Source organism: Tachysurus fulvidraco, chromosome 5, assembly GCF_022655615.1.
Source record: "Tachysurus fulvidraco isolate hzauxx_2018 chromosome 5, HZAU_PFXX_2.0, whole genome shotgun sequence".
Lineage (NCBI taxonomy): Eukaryota > Metazoa > Chordata > Actinopteri > Siluriformes > Bagridae > Tachysurus > Tachysurus fulvidraco.
In genome coordinates, this window is record NC_062522.1 from 9,792,245 (window position 1) to 9,812,889 (window position 20,645).

Sequence of the window (20,645 nt, forward strand, 5' to 3'; positions counted from 1 at the left end):
TAATACAGAAAAAAGGTAACCTTAGCATGTAGCTACCTACTATCATGTGTGCTGATAATTGATCATATTGCAGTAACGTAAAAGTGTATTAAACATTAGTATACTTAAGGTACATTATCAAATGCGCTAACAGTAGCCCCGCCCACAGCCCTGGACAAAAGCGGTTCTTAAGTCTAGACGTTTTGGTGTTACTTAAGAACCACTTTTCCTGGTTCAGAGCTGGTGCTTTGGGTGTCGAAAAAGAAAGAACTGGTTCTAAATTAGGCTCTGGCTCCGAACCAGCACTCAAACTGCCTCGGTGGAAAAGGGGCATATTACAGGGTGCCCCAAAAATCTCCATACATGACCAGTTTCTAGCAAGATTTCTTAAAAAAAAGGCTTGTGAACGCCATGATTTCAAAACTATTTATGAAGACTTTGGGACACAGTTTCATTTACATTTACATAGCATGTGGAATATTCCCTTATCCAGAGTGACTTACAGAGACATCTAGGGACATCTAAGGTACTGTAATTTCATTCCACCACCAAGGTGCCAGTACAGAATGAATGATATAGAAATGTCTTGATGCACTTCGTACCATAAGAGATGGTGGGTCACTTACAGGAAGCTACAGGATGCCAGGGGAGTGAGGGAACATAGGGAGATTAAAAACAAGTTGTTTAGCTGCATTTTAGATCAGTTGCAGAGGCTGAATGATACTCGGCGGCAGATCTACCAGGAGCAAGTTGTGGTAGTCCAGTCTTGAAAAGACAAGGTTTTGAAGAAGCACCTTAACAGCCGGTTTGGGTAGAAATGGAGGAATCCTTCTCATGTCGTAAAGGAGAAATCCACATGATCATGTCAGATTAGCAGTGTGAGAGGAATAGGACAATGATTGTCTATAAATACCCTAAAGTTGCCTGCAGTGATGGAAGGATCAGAGAGTTGTCCAGATCACAAGATACTGATGTGGACGTCATCTGGATTGAACAGTAATAATTTTCTCTAGGATTACGTTTCAGATGATGAGCTGCCATCAAATATGAGATGCTAAGTTCTGAGTGGAAACATGAGTGTGAGGTAAGGGAAGAAGAGGATGAATTAAGTGCCAACTGCAATGCAAACCCATTTGATTATACGACCTCACCACAAGATCGAGTATAGATGGAGAACTGCCGAGGACCAAGTACTCTGCCTTGTGGAACACCAGTGGAGACGCTTAGATTAAAAGCAAACCATTGCCAATACTGTGCCACAAATTCTCAAATTCAAAAGACTCATGAGGATGGACATAATGATAGTTCTGTGGTTAAATACACTATACAGAATCTAAGAATTTAGGAAAGGAAACACTTTGGAACAAATTCAAAGTCATTTTGTGACTTTTTATTTTTTTTTATAGCCATTCAGTTACACTGAATGCAACCCAATCCCATTTATAAATATTGTGACATGCTCAATTTTCAATCAATTTGGCTCTTGCGATGGGTAGGGGGGTGTCCCGTCCCTGTGCGTTGAGCCGACCAGATGAACTAGTTGTTTCCAGCACTGACGGTCTTGTGCCAGCTGCTCTGCATCCTCTATAGCAACCCCTTGTTGTTGAAGGTCGCCCGCAAGGACGTCAAGCCATCGGGTGCGGGGTTTACCTCGTGGTCGTCTCCAGCCTGCAGCCCTCGGATCAAACTGGAGAATAGCTCTCGTCGGATGGTCAGAAGGGAGACGGAGGACATGGCCAAACCAGCGGGTGCAACGTTGTGCGGCCAGGGAGGATGCTCTGGGCTGGCACGTGCGGGCACTAAGCATTTGATTGGAAACGCGCTGGGGCCACCTGATGTTCTCAATGGTTCTGAGAGCCCTGCTATCAAAGCCATCTAATCTTGCAGCCAGTGTCTTGTTTAAGGGCCAAGTCTCCGAGCCATATAGCAGGATGGAGAGTACTGCCGAGTTGTAAATCCGGAGCTTCGTCTTGCGTGAGATATTCTGGTGCCACCAGAGTGGTTTCCAGAGAGACTGCAGAGCTGACGCAGCCAGGGCTCTTCTGCGGGTAATCGATGGTTTTATGTCCCCATTGTCTGTCACTATGGATCCCAGATACACAAAATTCTTGACAAGTTCCACAAAGTCATTGCCAAGCCACAGGGAAGGTGGATGTGGTCTGTCACCGACATACATGAACTTGGTTTTTGTCCAGCTCACCTGGAGGCCAAGCTTCTCCGCCTCTTCACTGTATATGGCCAGAGCATCTCTCAGCTGGCTGTAGGACGTGCTGAGCAGGATGGTGTCATCAGCATACTCCAGGTCAGTCAGGTGGTAGCTGCCGAAGGACACACCGGGGACCCGCTCACAAACCCTGGACATCAGATGGTCAATGATGCAATTGAAGAGGTCAGGTGCAGCCACGCAGCCCTGGCGAACGCCACTGGAGATGGGAAACCAGTGTGAGTCTCTGCCGTTGATGCGGACACAGCTCTGAGCGTTGCTATAAAGCAGCTTGAACAGGGCAACGATCTTGGGTGGTACTCCAAGGGTGTGTAGGATACTCCACAGTGAAGTGTGGCAGATGGTATCGAAGGCAGACTTCAGATCTATGAATCCGATGTAAAGATGACGATCTTTACGGAATTCATAGGTCTTCTCTATCAGCAAGCGAACGGTGGAGATTTGGTCTATTGTAGAGCGATTAGGCATGAAGCCGGCCTGCTGGGGACGGCGGCTGCTTCTAATGGCTGGGAGAGCACAAGTAAGCAAGATCCTGGTAAAGAGCTTGCCGGAGATGGAGAGAAGGGTAATGCCTCTGTGGTTGCCGCAGACTAGCCTGTCGCCCTTACGTTTCCAGAAGGGCAAGATGACTCCTCTGGTCCATCGCTGGGGAGCCTCTCTGTCTCCCACACCTCATTGAATATGCGGGTAAGCCACTCGACAATGCTTTCACCACCTGACTTTAACATCTCTGCGGTAATTGCACATATGCCAGGGGCTTTCCTGTTGTTAAGTTTCCCCAGGGCAGCTCGCACTTCCTCAGGTGTGACAGGGCTTGTATTGCAGGCAACAATAGGGGCTGCAGTATTAGCGGCCAATGAGATGGTGGGATCGGCCGGGGAGGTGCCATGCTGCAGAAGGAGGCTGAAGTGCTCTTTCTAGTGTTTGAGGCAGTTTGCTTCAGTTGCTATAAGGTTGCCATCAGAATCTTTCACCAGGGCCGTTTTAATGCGGGGGCCATTACGGGCTTGGCGCAGCAGAATGAAAACATGGCTCATGTTGTTATTATTGGCCGCGGACTCTAGGTGTTTAGCTTCTGCTTGCCAGAACTTCTCTCTATCCTCGGCTATAGCCATATTGCATTGGCGGTTCAGTCGCCGATACTCTGTCAGGTCACCTCGGAGACGGGCCTCACGTCCCCGGTCGATGATGTTAAGTGTCCTCTTCGATATCCTGGGCTTTTTCGGGGGAGGTCGAAAGTGTCCGAAGACATTGTGAGCTGACTGGATGATACTTAATAACCTCTGTGTTGCTGATACCTGGTTCCCCAGGAAGCTTATCCGTTACTGGACATGGTACAGCCCAAATACATTTACATTTACATTTACGGCATTTAGCAGACACCCTTATCCAGAGTGACTTACAACTGAGCAACTGAGGGTTAAGGGCCTTGCTCAGGGGCCCAGCAGTGGCAGCTTGGTGCACCAGGGGTTCGAACCCATGACCTTCCGATCAGTAACCCAACACCTTAGCCACTGAGCTACCACATCCCCAAATGGCAGAACCAGGAAAGAGCTGGACCATATCCTCATCTCTCGACACTGGAAGTCGATTGTCACCAACTGCCGTGTGTACCGAGGAGCAGAGCTTGGCAACACGGACCTTCGCCTGCTGGTGGCCCATCTCAAGTTAAAGCTGCAAGCCAACCAGCACACCAAGACTGCCTCGCCTGGACTCCTCCCTACTCAGTGACCCAAACATCGCCACAGACTTCAGTTGCGCCATCTGCCGCACCTTTTATAACCTGGCTAAAGACAAGGTGAACGACTGGCAGACCTTCAAGGAAAGTATCATCCAGTCATTGTGACATGTGCTTTAATAAAAATAATGCAGTCCTATAAAAAACATCTCACCGCCTGCTGATTTAAGACATTGGAATATCAGACAAGGTTAGTCAGCCATAAAAGCAGAACAGGTGAGAAATTACATTTGAACTGTACGATAGCCTATTAGACAGAAACTATTTAACTGACTGGTTTAGTATTTGAGGTGCTGCAGTGAAAGAACTGGCTCATATTGATCCTCTCAGGTGGCCCTCATCTCCCTCATCATTAGCCATGATTAAACATCGTCTGTTTGAGAAACACACTTTAATCTTCAAAACCTTTACACTTGATTACATTCTGAAATTACTTTTGGCTGACTGAACCTACTGGAATTGACATTATTAAGATTTGTTGAGTCAGATGAGTCAGATCCCATTAACAAGCATATAACTGTGTATATAGTATTGTTTAAAACTTATAATTTTTTCCTTAATGGTTGCTGCTTAATGATGTTAAATATTTATTCATTCATCATCAGTAAATATATAATCTTGGTCTATCCTACTACTCTATCCTGTAATTATGGATCTGGAGCTCATTCTGGCAATACTGCTTATTCTGGCTACATGGTAGTAATACACACTGTTTGGCATGCCAGTCCATCACTGATCGCTACACACACAAACACACACACAAAAATTTTGGCTAGCCATTCCTCCTACCAGCATGTTTTTGTGAGGTGGGAGGAAACCCAGAGAACCTGGAAGAAAGCCAAATGTAAAACTCCACATAGACAAGTTCAGGATCGAATCACTAACCCTGGAGATGTACAGTAAGACAGAAAACCTACAGCTGTGCCATTGATTATACCATTAACAAAACTACCAAAACAGTGGTATAGTGAGACCAGTACAGCCTTTTAGGCAACCTTATTATAAATAGCCATGAATTAACAAAATGGTCTGTCATATAATCACAATTTGACATTAAATCCAATGTCCAAGCTCAATGTTTAAGTGAAAGAAAGGCTGTGAGTTCAAAACTCAGGACCACCAAGCTACCACTCCTGGGCACTTGAGCAACTCCCTGAACCCACAAATGCTCAGATGTACATAAGATAAATGAAAGTTGGAAATACATAATTTAATAACAAAAATAGGTTTAGCCAAAAGTATCAGAGCTGACCCAAAATTAAAGTATTGTGACAGATAAACAGGCACAAGGTAAAAAAAAAAAAAAACAGACAAAGGATAACAGGGCAAAGCAGGGACATCAGAGCTTAACAAGGTCAGAAGTTGCACTAACAAAGTCACATACTGTAAAAACACAGAATAACAATAAGCGGCTTAGCAATTTCATGAGGATGTGGTAGCCTAGTGGTTAAGGTGTTGTGCTATCAGTCCGAAGGTTGTGAGTTCGATTCCTACATCCACCAAGCTGCGAGTGCTGGGCCCCTGAACAAGGCCCTTAACCCTCAATTGCTCAGTTGTATAAAAATGTAAGTCACTCTGGATATGGGCATCTGCTAAATGCTGTAAATGTAAATGTAAATATATAAATGTGTATAACTCGCAATGAGGAACTGACTTCAGTTCAGCATTTAATACAATCATCCCTCAGCACCTGACTGAGAAGTTGAGCCTGCTGGGACTGAAGATCTCCCTCTGGATCCTGGGCTCCTTACTGGAAGATCAGACAGAGAACAGCATTAAGCACTACACTGAGCGCCACTTAGGGCTGTGTGCTCAGTCCACTGCTGTTCACACTGCTGACTCACAAATATGTAGAAATGCACAGCTCCAACTACATCATCAAGAATCAGCATATAGAGAGGAGGTGCAACAGCTAACTGCCTGGTATAGAGCCAACAACCTGTTTCTAAACGTTGACAAAACTAAATAGATGGTTTTTGAATTCCAAAGACCACAGAGTGACCACTTTCTGCTGGTGTTCACAATTCCTTGGTGTTCATCTGGCGGAGAACCTTAACCAGATCCATTAGTTAGAAAGCCTAGAGGCACCTCTTCTTCCTATGAAGGCCTCATCCTGAACAAGTTTTATAGAGGGACCATTGACAGCATCCGGAGCAACTACATCACTGTCTGGCTTGGGAACTTTATTCTGGTCTTCGAGAAAAATGCAAAACAAAACTGTCGAGCCTTTCCAGTGTACCCACATAGAAATTAATGAGTATTTTAAATTGGTTTATCATAAAAAAAGCCTAACGACTAGAGTACAGCTCCATTCCGTGACTCAAAGTGTGTTGTGCATCTTTTAATGCCATGTGCAATGCAATACAAAGCCTGGCTTGTCTAAGCATTTTCAATAATATTGACATGAAAAAAGCTTTTAACTGTTCATTTTTCTGCTTACGGTTTGTTAGCATTAACAGTTTTGCCTGTTCAGTTCACCGCAGTTGTCACTAAAATGCCTTTCTTATATAGACCATTGATTTAGCATGACATTTACAAGATTTAACAAGAATTTTCAAAATCTGACATTTAACTGTTAGTCATGCAAATCCCTTGAGTAGTTCACGGTGTTGTCATAGTGACACGACACTGATTTTTGGTTCCACATCAGCCACATTTCAGTGCTACACCTCTTAAGTTATCTGCACAATCTTAAGATAAAACGAGTGGGAGTGGGCGGACAGATTCAGTGTAGGCAGTACACAGAGAGGGCATGTTCATTAACCTGGGAGTGTACAGTAGTAAGTGCTTCTGCATGATTTTCATTCTTGACAGCATTATATCTATCGTTACTGCTACAGATTCAACATAATTTCTTGAAGAAAACGTGTTTGACTTTCTAACAGCTGGTCAGTCAAACAAAAGGCAAAACAGAGGCTGATTAAACCAACCAATGCTGTTGCCATGCCAATGTTCAATGTCTGTAAAGAAGACACTGGACTACTGTGGTAGTCAAGGGCACAATTATGCCAGGTTTAATCCAGTGTCTCTATGGAGAAGTAGTAAACACTGGACTGACTGGTATTACTGCTGTATCCTGGTCTTGATATATTTATCTACTTCTCATACTTCATTTTGGCTTTTTCTGGAATCTTCAGAGCTACCAAGGAAGGAAACCCTGACTGGTGTCAAAACGAGGCATCCCTAGAGTGAATTTGAAAGATTCTACATACCTAAGCTCTATAACTGGTGTACATGATGGGCATTATAGGTTATGCTCCTTAAGTTCATTAAGATCAACTGTGCTAACTGTGTTCTGGGAATGGTAAGTCAATCTTAATTATATACCAAAGGTTACTTACCGGTGATTGTAGTGTGGTTGTGGTACTCTTGTTTACGTATGTACCTGCATTGATCCTGAGTCTTCATATGCTGAGCCACAAAGGTGCAGATTGGATGGATCGCTTCACCCTGAGAAAAGTGATTTAGGATTACTACAGTATAAATCTCACACACCATATAAACGCTGCTTATTTTATTGCTTAACAGTGGCGGGACATTTCTGAAAAGTATGTCAAATTGTGTACAAGTACTGTATATGCTTGACCATTAGGGTCATCAACTAATGGACTGAAATTTGGATCAAAAAAAGTATTCATAAAAAATTATAGCCAAACAGCATTCATTCATTCATTCATTCATTCATTTAGTGGCTCTGGATTTTTAACCATGAACCTGCTCTGCTGTGACAGATCCCATGCTGTAGAATTTGCCATATGCAGCTGTGTGCACAAACATCACTGAATGGCAATGTATTACTTTAAAAATTAACATTGATTCTCCTTATCAAACATAAAAAGATGCATTAATATTAAACACCAATAATTTTATCTCATCATTAATCTCTTTCCAATTCTCTTTAATTAAATCCCTGTAATACTAGTACTCTGGGTGGATAGGGCCCCGGGGCTCGGCTCCTTCACCTACAAGGTTACATAAAATGAAATTATGCACATATTAGTTATATTCTTTTATAAAAAGTATGTTTTATTTAGTTACCGTTATGGGTTAATTAATACATGAACTAATGAACATGTAGTTATGTCGGTCATTATTCATGCATGATTTCATAAGACTCAAGTCATATCTAAGATATTATTTATGTACTGTTATTGTAAAGTACGACCATGGGTACCACAAATACCCCTGCGGTTAGCCAAAAAAGGACCTCTATATTATACTGAGATACTTGCTTTCTAAACTAATTTAACTTTACAGAAATTAAACATCTAAAATGTCTATATTAAACTCTAACACAGCAAATGATAATCTTCTGCAAGGAAATTCATGAACCTGCTTTAATCTTCCTTATTCTTAATATTTATAAGATGAATAACAGTTAGCTGGATAAGGACAGGAAGGGAGAAAGCGAGAGAGAGAGAGAGAGAGAGAGAGAGAGAGAGAGAGAGAGAGAGAGAGAGAGAGAGAGAATTAATGAGAAAAAATGGGATTTGCATGGGTGGGTTGGCTTTCTCCTTATTCATTAGAGAGGAACAAAGAACTATGTTGAATTTATGTTGTATATAGCCTCTATTTCACCTCATCGCTGTATTACAACCCTGTGATGAGTCAGAGGTGGCTGAATGGTAATGAAAAAACTGTGCCTAGGGTTAAAAAAACAAGCAGCAAGTTTCCTGACCAATGTGTTAAGCAATTATTAAAGCAGAGAAGAAGTGAAGCAGAGTTTTCTCTCATGTCTCATGTCGATAGAACTATTCCCATTATTTCTGATAGTTATGTTAAGACAAAGTGGTAAACATTTACCGATAGCATTACAATGAATGCAGATGGACATTACATTACTGTACCAGTCTACAGCTTGTGGAAATTACCCAGGGCTGAAGGCTGCATGGGGAATCTGTATATTTACTCGAAAGTGATAAAAAGAGTAACGTCCTTGTCATGTCATGCCCTTGAGCTGTTGGTGGCATTGACCTAAACATAGAAAAAGATTCCTGCAAAAAGTGTACATCAAGGTGAGGAAAGATGCATCACCTTTAACAAACACCTTGTCTGTAGTCGAACGCTTAATAACTTAGCGACTGCATATCTGTCGTCTTGCAAATTTCATGACCGCATTGTGGTGGTTCGGTGCTCGGTCAGCATGCATTATGGAAATTTTTAACATGCAATCATTTGGGAATTCTTCCGATACGTAGCTGCAGCTATCTGTATCATTAATCTTCCTGGCTTCCTTCTGTCTTAGCATCATAACAACAGATGTCTTTGTTATGTTTGTTATGTTATTAGAAAACCACAAAGTCTTCTGTGCTTAGACTTTCCCTCCTGTCTGTCACATAGCAACTGATATGGGGAGTCCTTTAAAACTGTTACAGAAATGACTCCATACAGAAATCATAGCTAATTAGATTCATTTTTTGTTTTAACTTAAAGCTTTATATTATCTTCTTCAAGACCCCCTTCAAGTCAGATCATACTATAAAAACGATAATGTATAAAAATCTGTGTATTATTATAAACCCTTTATTTTCCTTGCAGCTGGGACTAATAGAAGGAAAGATTTGAGAAATAAATAAAACGAATTTAGAAATTAAAGAGATTATAAACCATATGGAACAATAGATTCATAGTTTTACAAAATGAAGTCCAGTGTAATTATACACTTAACATCAAATTTAATAGGAAGTCCTGTACACATGTACATTCATTGAGTTATATAGTCAGTCATCATGTAGCTGGTCAAAAGCTTCAGTTAAAATTCACATCAAACATCAGAATGTAGAAAATTCAATTGCGGCTTGATTGTTGGTGCCAGAGAGACTGGTTTGAGTAGATAAACTGCTGGGACCTTCTAAGATTTTTACTCACAAGGTGGTGCACATAACAAAAAACATTGTGATTGTGTGGCAGTCTTGTGGGTGGAAATGTTTTTTTTATGAGAGGTCAGAGAAAATCCAGATTGGTTTGATTTGCTAAGAAGGATATGGTAACTCATATAGACACTCTTTATAGCTGGGTTAAGGAGAAAAGCATATACTGTAAGCATGCACAAAACAACAAAACTTGAAGTGGATGAGCTAAGGACGACATCAGGTTCACTCCTGTCAACCAAGAACAGAAACCGAGGCTGTCATGGGCACAAATTTACTCAAATCACCGGTCTTTTTCCAGTCTTTCATGGTGAGATAAATTCTCAGATCAGTTTGGTCATTTTCCTGTGATCCCGTCATTCTACAGACCCTTTGTACACAGGATGTTTTCCAGACCATTCTGTGTGAATTCTAGAGACTTTTCTGTTTATAAATCCCAGGAGATCAGCAGGTTTTAAAATACTCAAGCAAGCTCATCTGATCTGATCCTGCATTCTGAAGTTTGATGTTAACTGAAACTCTTGATGAGTATCTGCATGACTTTAAGTGTGGTACTGCTGCCATGTGACTGGCTGATTAGATAACAGTATAAATACACGTGTGTTCCTTTTAAAGTGGATAGTGAGTGAATATAATAATTTAGGTTTTGTGTCTTGGCACTGGACCACACAATGGGTCTACACAGCTCTATCCAGAATTATTTTGTATCCTAACCTGATTACCTCTTGCTTTCAAAAATTTCAGTTAGCCAGTCTGGGCCATTGACATTAAACATAGTAAGGAGTGAGACAAAAAAAACAAAGAGGCAGATAAGGATCATGCTGCTGGTAAGATAAATTATAGCTGCCCCAATGCTGAGGCTCTGAAAAACATTATGATAGGAAATGAAGCAGCATTCAGGAAAGCCAACGACAGGTCATTAGTGAGCTCGCCAAGCAACAATCACATTTCATCACAGTATTGATTTGTTTCTGTTTTTGGTGTTGTATGGTAGTGAAGAACATACCAGTGAAATTTTATAAAGGCAGGTTTATCCCCTTCATCTGCCTGAGATAGTAACTGGTCATGCTTGCTGAGTTGGGATCATTTAAAAGTAACACTTGATATTGGACAATTAGTTTGAACAAATTAGGAATCCAGGAATCCAGTTAATGTTAAATAAGCAATGTTCTTTTTACTGGAAATGCTCATTTAAACAATATGCCAGGAGGAAAGAAACAACTAAATGAAATGATCAGAGAACCTCTTTGTATATACACGAGCATTATATACTCTCTATTTACATAGGCCATTCTGTCCTCCAAAGCATTTAGTCAGCACAAAGGTTTATTAAAAAACAAAACAACACTTTAATAACAGACTTTAAATAATGTCCTACAGCATTATTTAAACACGAGGCCAGATTTGAAATGTACTATATTTACTATATTTAACTATATTTCACTTTGGATAATGTTAGTGTCTTTGTTGAGTTTAGGAAAAGCAGTAACTGGGGTGGATATTCAACATGCATGGGATGTGCAACTAATGCATTCGATGCATGCAAATTATCCCTTTGGAATTAAATTATAGCTTAGTCTTATCTTTTTCTCTGATCCATAAGACAAAGACTTACAGGACTTGCCAGTAATTTGCACTCCAAACAAGCAAGTACACAAGGCAGCTTGTTCAAACCACAACCACTTCTCATTCTCAATGATACGAGTGTACAAGTACAGTAAATATTTGCACTTTTTAAGCTTTATTTATTAATTTCTTTTTTTTAAACTATTATTATGAGAGTCCTGAAGCCAATATAGAAAGCACTCGATATAAGACATTTTATATACAGACCTGTCTCCATAGTACAGCTGGGTATGAGTGTATATAACATTGCATAGACATCGGCTGAAAGCAGTTAATTAACATTATATTTGATGCTAAATCCTAAAACTTACAATGCTGTAAACTTCCAGGATTTGCTACTAGTAAGACAAGAATTCAAATTTAATTTATGAAGAAAAGTTAAGTGTTCATACAGTACACTTCACTTGCTGTAGTACTAAGAGCTTAAATGGCAAATCTTTGAAAAAACAAAACAAAACAAAACAACAAAAATAAACCATTGTGATCATTGTACCACCATTGTTCTGTACTCAAAGACACTTGACTATTGAATGAGCCTGTAGACCATGAGCGCAGTTACTGTCTGGAAAAATCTCAACTACAGTAAGTGCAGAAAACCACCGCCACCATGCTGTGACAATCCCCAAGAGTCACATTAATGTAATGCGCAAGCTTTGTAAGATCTGACATTAACCGGTTTGACAATGCTAGGCACAAAACACATTCTTGCTGATATTTTATGCTCGTGACAGCAGACATTCTGTATTAAGAAAAGGTGCAATTTCGTGAAATATATCTCAACAGGAGACATAATAACAGAACAGACAGCTCTAAAAAGGGCATGTAGTTCAGACCCGCTGAGTCAGAGTCCTGCAGTTTGTTTCTAGTGTACAGGTTAAATGATCAAGTTTACAATGTATTATCCAAAGGAGACATCGACACCAATGTTGGTGCATCCATTTTTTATTGAGGCAAATAGCATCAGTTATGAAAACCAGAATTTGCAATCCATGAAATTTAGTAATCATCTAGAGGAGTGTAAAAGAGTAGCTAACGATGTGAGATGGGGATTAAAACATATAAAATCTGAGAAGTGGGAAAAATCTTGAACTGGTCTTCAGTGTTGAATACGTTTAAATAAGAATAACACGGTAACCGTCAAAAAAGTAATAATATTAATAATAATAAGTAATATAGTGTATTTATATTAATAAATACAAGTATATTTGGCTTAAAAATGTGATATGGGGTTAAAAAATAATTTATGAATAAATAAATAAATAAATAAATAAATAAATAAATAAATAAATAAATAAGAAAGAAAGAAAGACAGAAAGAAAGAAAGAAAGAAAGAAAGAAAGAAAGAAAGAAAGAAAGAAAGAAAGAAAGAAAGAAAGAAAGAAAGAAAGAAATGGGGATTTTGACACATTTTGACCTTGACATACATTGCACATTTGCATGTTAACATCAGAGGCAGCAGTGGATTGCTGCTAGCAGTGTTAGCTGAACGCTCTGAACACTGCTACTGTTTTATTGCACTATTACACCTTTGAGTATAGAGCGTCAACCCAACATAACGTGCACTACAAACCTACAGTAAACTGCCTCTATAACCTGCACATATAACTGGAAATGGCACATGTCTCATTGTTCTATAGAGTATTCTGTAATTACCGTTACATACATATTTTCTGTTAATACAACAATTGGACCAATTACAAGGAAAGTTTTGTTCTGTTCTGTTCTGTTCTGTTCTGTTCTGTTCTGTTCTGTTCTGTTCTAGCAAACCAACTTTCTTTATTTACTTGTACAGTACTATGACAATATAAATATTTTGCTCTATTCTGTTGTTCGAAATCTGTTCAGTTTTATTCTGTCCTATATTCCATTTTTTCATATTGCATTTATTTTAAACACAAGAGTTATATTTTATTCTGTTTGGGTCTGCCCTCTTCTGTTAGAATTGGTTCTATTATATTTGGTTGTTCTGTCTCTTTTCTACACGTTGATGATTTGCTATATTTCATTACTGTATAATATGTTCTATTATTTTGTTATTTTCTATTCTATTCTATTCTATCAAAAATAATTTCACTACTCGTACATCAGCAGTTTTACAGTATATTTTACATCAATTTTATATTCCACACTCTTCTTCTCTGTTATTCTCTATTTGTCATATTATTTTGTTCTAGTCTATTCTGTGTTATCTCTTTCTGTTTTATTCTGTTTATTTTGTTCTGTTTTATTTTGTTTTACTGTTCCGTCCTTTTCTGTTATGGTTCTACATATGGTTCTGTCCTAAACTACCCTAATCTCTACAGCAATTTGCTAAAATCTGTTCTGTTGTATTCTGTTCTGTTCTGTTCCATTCTATCGTGATCTGCTCTGTTTTTTTTATTCTTTTTGTAAATATAAATTCTATTCCACTTACAGTGGCTGTTAAAGGACATTATATTGATACTATAGTGAGATTATAGTGATACTATAGTGAGATAATAGTGATACTATTGTGAGACTTTAGTAATAGTGAGACTATAGTGAGATTATAGTGATAAATGAACTGTCCCATGCAGCACAATAAACTCAGCTCACAGTAAATGAAAACAAGAGGTTCATCCTCTGTACTTACCGTTTGCCATGTGCAGTGGTGGATCCACCATGTCAGCAGGATCACTCTGAAAGTTAACGAATTCCTAGAAAGTATCATGATCTGCATTCAGGTGTTTGAATAGACGGATAAACGCGTATTGAACTGACGCTTGTATATTCGGCTCAGTCCACACTGCATGGGTGTTTAATTATTAATCAAGCACCGGATTCTCCCTCGGTGACAGCCGTAGTGTGCAGAGTGGGTGGCTTTCCTGAAGTGTACTGATGGAGTGAGTGGCGTGCGTGTGTGCGTGTGCGTGTTGGAGACGCGCAGCGCAGTGCTGCAGCCGCACCTCCCCATTTCACGCGCGCTCCCGCACATCTCACATCACATTAACATATAGCATTAACATTCAGCCACCAGTTACAGTATACACACGGATGCACACAGCAAATTCATCAGTACTGACTTAACACTTAAGATCAGACTGATACGAAAACGAAACGAATACGAAAAAAAGTGTGCAGAATTTTTTCCCCCTGTATTTGTATTGATACGCTCGATAAGATTCATTCATTCATTCAATCAATCAATCATTTGTAGCTGCTGATCCTGGCCAGTGTGGTAGTATTTCTGGAGCACATGGTAGAGATCCCAATCCATCACAAGGCACCATTCACATATATTCAGATCTAAAAGGACAATTCATGGTATGTTTTGGGGATGTAAGAGGAAACCATTAAAATTCTTCGGAAACCCACATGGACGCAGTCGAGAGATATAAAAACTGTGGGGATCTGGTAGCCTGATAAGGTGTTGGAAGGTCTTGAGTTTGAATCCCAGATCCACCATGGTTCCACTGCTGGGCCCTTGAGCAAGACCCATAACCCTCAATTGGTCAGTTGTATAAATTGAAATAAATATGTAAGTCACTCTGGATAAGGGTGTCTGCTAAATGACAGAAATGTAAATGTAATAAAACTCCACACATACAGTACCCGAAAAAAGATAAAGTGCCACCTGCAGCTAATATTTATCTAAGCAGAAATGTGTAGGATCCAGGTCAAGCAAGTCAAGCAAGAGATAGATTAAACTGTTCTGCACCCTGAGCACATGGGAAAAGTGGGAAATGTCAAGTCTGGTTAAACAAGCCAGCATTGGTTTTTTGAAAATACCTCTTTCATGACATCGATCAGCATTACCGTTTTAATATTTCATACCTTTTTCACTAACACTACTTTTCTTTAGTTTTCATATGTATGACGCAATTGTTTCTCTGTTTATTTCTCATTTTTAAGGTCCACTATTATTCTGTACTTAATGATCATGTAGTTACTGTTTCCATCCTGAAGCTGATATTTTCCTATTATAGCGTGATATGCAGTGACATATTCCTCTTACATTACTGCAGTTTGCCAGTGCTATTTATTAAAAATGACACATCAGACTTTTTAAATGTTTTAGTTGTATTTAATGTTTTTCCACAACAGTCTGATGTGTCATTTTTGTCCTGAAAACAATATACAGTATCTTTTTATGTGGTGTATCCATCATTCCTGTGAACATTGTGTTATTATAGAAACTATAACATTTACAGAAAATCAGTTATATAAAAATCAATACCGTCTCTCCATTTAGAATCAACAATTCGACAGCACTATGGATTAATTCACATGGATTCCAGCATAATTGAATGTAAAATGTAAAATGAATGTTACACTCTAATGGAGAGACAGAATCTTCCCTCCACTACATCAACCCTCACTCATACATCATGCTGTCCCTGAAAAATGCTTAACCAGACCCTAATTATTTAGAATCAGCAGGGATGAGAATGAGTGAATGTATGATCACTTCTGAGGATCTGTTCTACTAAATCTGACCCTCGGGGGACTTTTCCTTAAAGGAAACATGACAGTGTGATGTTTTGAATCAAAATATTATCTTAGCTGGACAGCAGAACCCTATGGCATTCAGCTGTCTCATGCTGAATAAAAACATGCAGGGGGATTTGACCTTTTTTTTTCCAGCTTCAATTTTTTCTGCTCTACTTAAAGCATGCGTATCTTGATGGGAATTTTAACGGGAGTAGACGTCAGCATGAATAGTATCGCATACAAAATTGCACACAATTGCAGGATCTAAGTAGATGACAGCATTCAAGTTGTACGGACTAAATAAGTTTTTCATTTAGAATATAAGTGTATGTGAAATATCTAGAAGAACTGAATCAGTGGTGCGCTCCAAACCGTTTAGTCCACATCTTATAGCAAATAGATATTTTTCCCTCATCTGTTTGAAAGTATCGCTCTAACACTCGAGATATTGACAGAGCTTTGGGAAATTGACAGGAAACCAATTCTTAGATACTTTATCTGATACCAGATGTTTGTGAGGATTGTATCCACATTTATCATTTCTCTTAATTAAAAAAAAAAACTTGTTCAGACATGGGCACCGAAGGTTTTGATCATTTTTAAATGCTAAATCTTTTTTTTAAATTTTTTTTATTATTATTATTATTTTATTCTGAAACCCAATAGTACATCCTGAACTGCATTGACACAAACACAGAAAGGACCAATTGGCCCATTTAGGACAGATTTTTGCTGTTATAAAATGAGTCACTCATGGAAACAGTAGCTGCTGTACCAATTACAGAGTGCAGCAATTTTAAAACACTTCAGGTAAGCAGTATAACAATTTGATACAGAAAGGTTTGACTATTATTATTTCTGGTGAAATGCATTTTGAAATATGGTGAATATAAACAATGACGGGTTTATTCAAATATCGTAATTGTTTGTAAGTTGTGAAAACAATCTTTGAAATCTGTCAGAGTTATAAATATGAATCTATTTTCCACAATGACTTCTAAAAAATATAACTGTACTGTACTATAAAGTTTCTGTACTGTAGTATATAATTGAGTATACATTAAGTTACTGTGTATTATATACTGTATGTGTCTGTACATAAATACAGGCTACAGTATATTTCTGTATAAAAGACTACACATTAGTATGTAAGTGTATGATAGTATATACATTACTGCACATTTTAGTATGTTACTACATATTATTATTTATATAATACTATACAATATGTATTGTATAGTATTATATATAGATAGATGTATGTATGTATGTTGTATGTTATTGTTAAATATAAAGGTGTATACTTTATATATAAAGTATACACTTCTCGGGTCACAGGGAGCCTGTGCCTATCTCAGGCGTCATCGGGCATCAAGGCAGGATATACCCTTAACGGAGTGCCAACCCATCGCAGGGCACACACACTCTCATACTACAGACAGTTTTTCCAGAGATGCCAATCAAACTACCATGCATATATTTGCACTGGGGGAGGAAACCAGAGTACCAGGAGGAGAACATACAAACCCCACACACACAAGGTGGAGGCGGGAATCGAACCCCCAAACGTGCTAACCACTAAGCCACCGTATATATATATATATATATATATATATATATATATATATATAATGTACAGAATGTCATTCTTCAATGCAGAAAACATCTAGTGGTGGAAAAGTGTAATCCTGTGTAAACTGAATATGAAGTGCTCCCATCCCACATGCCACTTATTGTCAGCATAAAAAAGGTGCAGACAAAAAGGTGCAGACAGGTGACACAGATGAAATGTAAAGTAAAATCATATAAAAGTCACATGCGAGGCCTGGGAGTTGGGTGATGCCTAGCTTGAAGCTTTGCCCCATGCAGCACAAGGAACATGTTTTTAAAGAGCACAGGAAAGTCTTTTCAGTGAATGATGAATGCCTCATTAGTCTATCTCTTTCTTTCTTTCTTTCTTTCTTTCTTTCTTTCTTTCTTTCTTTCTTTCTTTATTTATTTATTTATTTATTTATGCCCACTGCAATTTTATTTGGTCTCTGCAAGTCACTTGCCCCACTTTTGGAAAGGCCATCAAAACCCAGCAACAGCATCCCCATGCACTTTCAAGTGTTTTTTAATAGTTTTTATCCATGGGCACATTACAGTAAGAACTTGTGGGAAAGGTCTAGAATTTCCGAACTAGCTATGAGCTAAATAATGCCAATTTCCTACATGCATTCGTATCACTTATTCATCAGCTCATTACATTTCCAAGTTGCCAACGGGTCGGGTCGGACTCGGGTTTAATTTTTTCGGGTTCGTCTCGGGTTGGGTCTTTCTTAAAAAAAAAAAATTATGCACATCGGGTTTGGGTGAAAAGTGATTCGGGTCACTTCGGGTCGGGTACATCTCTTTAGACCCGAGAAGACCTCTAGTGTGGGGGCGTTTTTTTATGCAAATGTGTGAGACATTGTGTGCATGGACCCAAACACAGAATATGCCTATTGGTCCAATTAGGACATATTTCTAGCTGTAATAAAACCGGTCGCTCATAGAAACAGTAGCCGCATGTGCCAATCAAAGATTACAGAAATTCTAAAGAACCTTACATTTCCAAGCACAGTAGCAGAAAATACAACAATGATGAAGTGTTTTACTTGCCATTGCAGCCTTTTTAAAATTTAATTGGAGCAATAGATTGCAGTATATTCATATACCCATTAAGTCACCCTTTCAAATGGATATTGTTTAACATATATATATATAGTGATTTGGGGCGTTTTCTTTGATGTTAATGTATGAGGCATTTGTGTGAGGCCATGCACAACCAGAGCAATTTAGAATGTGTAGAAATGATCACTGTCCATTGTGTACAGCGGTACATACTCATTTCTGATAAATGACCATTTTTTCTGTGTGTATTGGTGGGACTTGTGCAGAGAAATTGAATCTGTCCTATACACACTTTACTAAATGAGACCTCTCGTTTGAGTAAGAAATCAGATTAAAATTTCATTTCTAATTACGGTGCAACACCTGCTCTGTCATCTCAATGATCCTTCATCTCCCATTTGAAAGGTACTTCTGAAATAAGCAAAGATGAACTTCAGGGATTTTATCAGAACCACCTGGTTCACTTGGATGTCTGTTATTAGTTCTAAAAAGATTTTCTTTGACCAAATGAATTAGAACATTTTGAATATGTTACACATTTTCTGTGCTTTAAAAGGCTTCGGAAATGATATTCAGGATGTGAAATGACACGAGTGTCACGACGAGACCTTATATCGTGTCTGCATAATAAATTCAGGTCTTGTTATCTACAAATTCAATAAAATATATGCAATTTAAAAGATAATAAATGAATTCCAACCCACACAATTTTCTCCTTTCAAATACAGTACATGTCCAAATTATATGTAAAAAATGGTCCTAATCCACTTTACAGGAATAATGAAGACAGACTAATGTAGCCTGCAGGAAAGACATCCTTCTGCTGGAAAAAATAATCGTGTAATAAATATAAGACTCAAATATTTTTAGATGCCTTAAATTTTCTTTTTCTTCAAGTGTCCTTGCATTGGCTGGTTTATATTAAATACGTTTTTGTTTTTTGTTTTTTTTCACAAACAAACCTGTCTCATAAACCTGCCTCAAAGGCCGAATACTGAAAAAACATCTTTATCAATCCATCATTATTATAATGTTAGATTATTATCATATTAAATTTGCATGCATTGTAATAGTCATTTAGCCTCTGTTTATCATTCAGCCATTTCAATGACTACTGACACGGAACGTTTTCATTTCTGGCATTTAACAGACGTTATTATCCAGATCGACATACAAAAGGGCTTTGAAGTCACTATCGATGAATACATTAACACTGGTTCACTAGGTCACAGATTTACGATACCATCAACTTAAAACTCTCTTGGGAGCTTTTTAATTATTAAATACACAAAACAACTAAGCACTAGTTTATGTGTTTCAGTAAGAGGTAGCTGTTCACCCGTCGTTTGAAGACAGCCAGTGACTCACAGCTGTTTGGGGCATCTAGGGGAAGTTTATTTCACCACCTTGGTGCCAGAACAGAGAAGAGTCTTACTGTATACCTACCTCTTACCCTGAAAGATGGTGGGACCAGTGGAGCAGTGCTGGTATATAGAGAATGTGTAGTGCAGTGCGAGGAGTAACAAGAGCTTTGAGGTAAAATTGATCTGGTCCATTTTTGCCTTTGTAGGCAAGCACCAGTGTTTTAAATCTGATGCATGTAGCAACAGGAAGCCGGGGAAGTAAAAACTTAGGCAGGTTGAAAAGTCATGCCGCTGCATTTTGGATCATTTTGCAGAGTACAAATTGTGTTCATAGGTAGATCTGCTAGCAAAGAGTTGAATTCATCTATTAATGTTATTATATATGGAATTAACATGGAATACAACATGACCCAATAACTTCTCCAAAATATATGATAAGGGAGCAAAAGAAAAACCTATGAAACTTGTAGCATTAGATAGACAAATAATTGTACATAAGATATTGTAGATAGCTCAAGCCGTTAAGGCTCTGGGTTGTTGATCGGGGTTTAATCCCAGCACCGGCAAACTGACACCCTTAACTCTATCATGGCTGATCCTGTGCTCTGACCCCCAACCTCCAAAATTGGGAAATGTAGAGGTAGAATTTCACTGTTCTGAAATGTACATGTGACAATAATAAAGGCTTCTCCTATATTGTTTATCGTTATACAGTTAGATACTACATACACACATACAGA

The 20,645-nt window shown here is 38.7% G+C and overlaps 1 protein-coding gene across 1 annotated transcript in view; it reads right to left on the reverse strand.

Annotated features, from left to right (window-relative positions):
- The window catches only part of ghrhrb (growth hormone releasing hormone receptor b), a 50,982-nt gene extending 36,592 nt beyond the window's left edge, over positions 1-14,390 (reverse strand). Inside the window, exons 1-2 of the mRNA XM_027155667.2 lie at positions 14,049-14,390; positions 7,283-7,391 (exon numbers count right to left, since the gene is read on the reverse strand). Of these exons, the coding sequence (XP_027011468.1) occupies positions 7,283-7,391; positions 14,049-14,135 (196 nt within the window). The 5' untranslated portion in view covers positions 14,136-14,390. The remainder of the gene's footprint in view (positions 1-7,282; positions 7,392-14,048) is intronic.
- Positions 14,391-20,645: the final 6,255 nt, after the last annotated feature.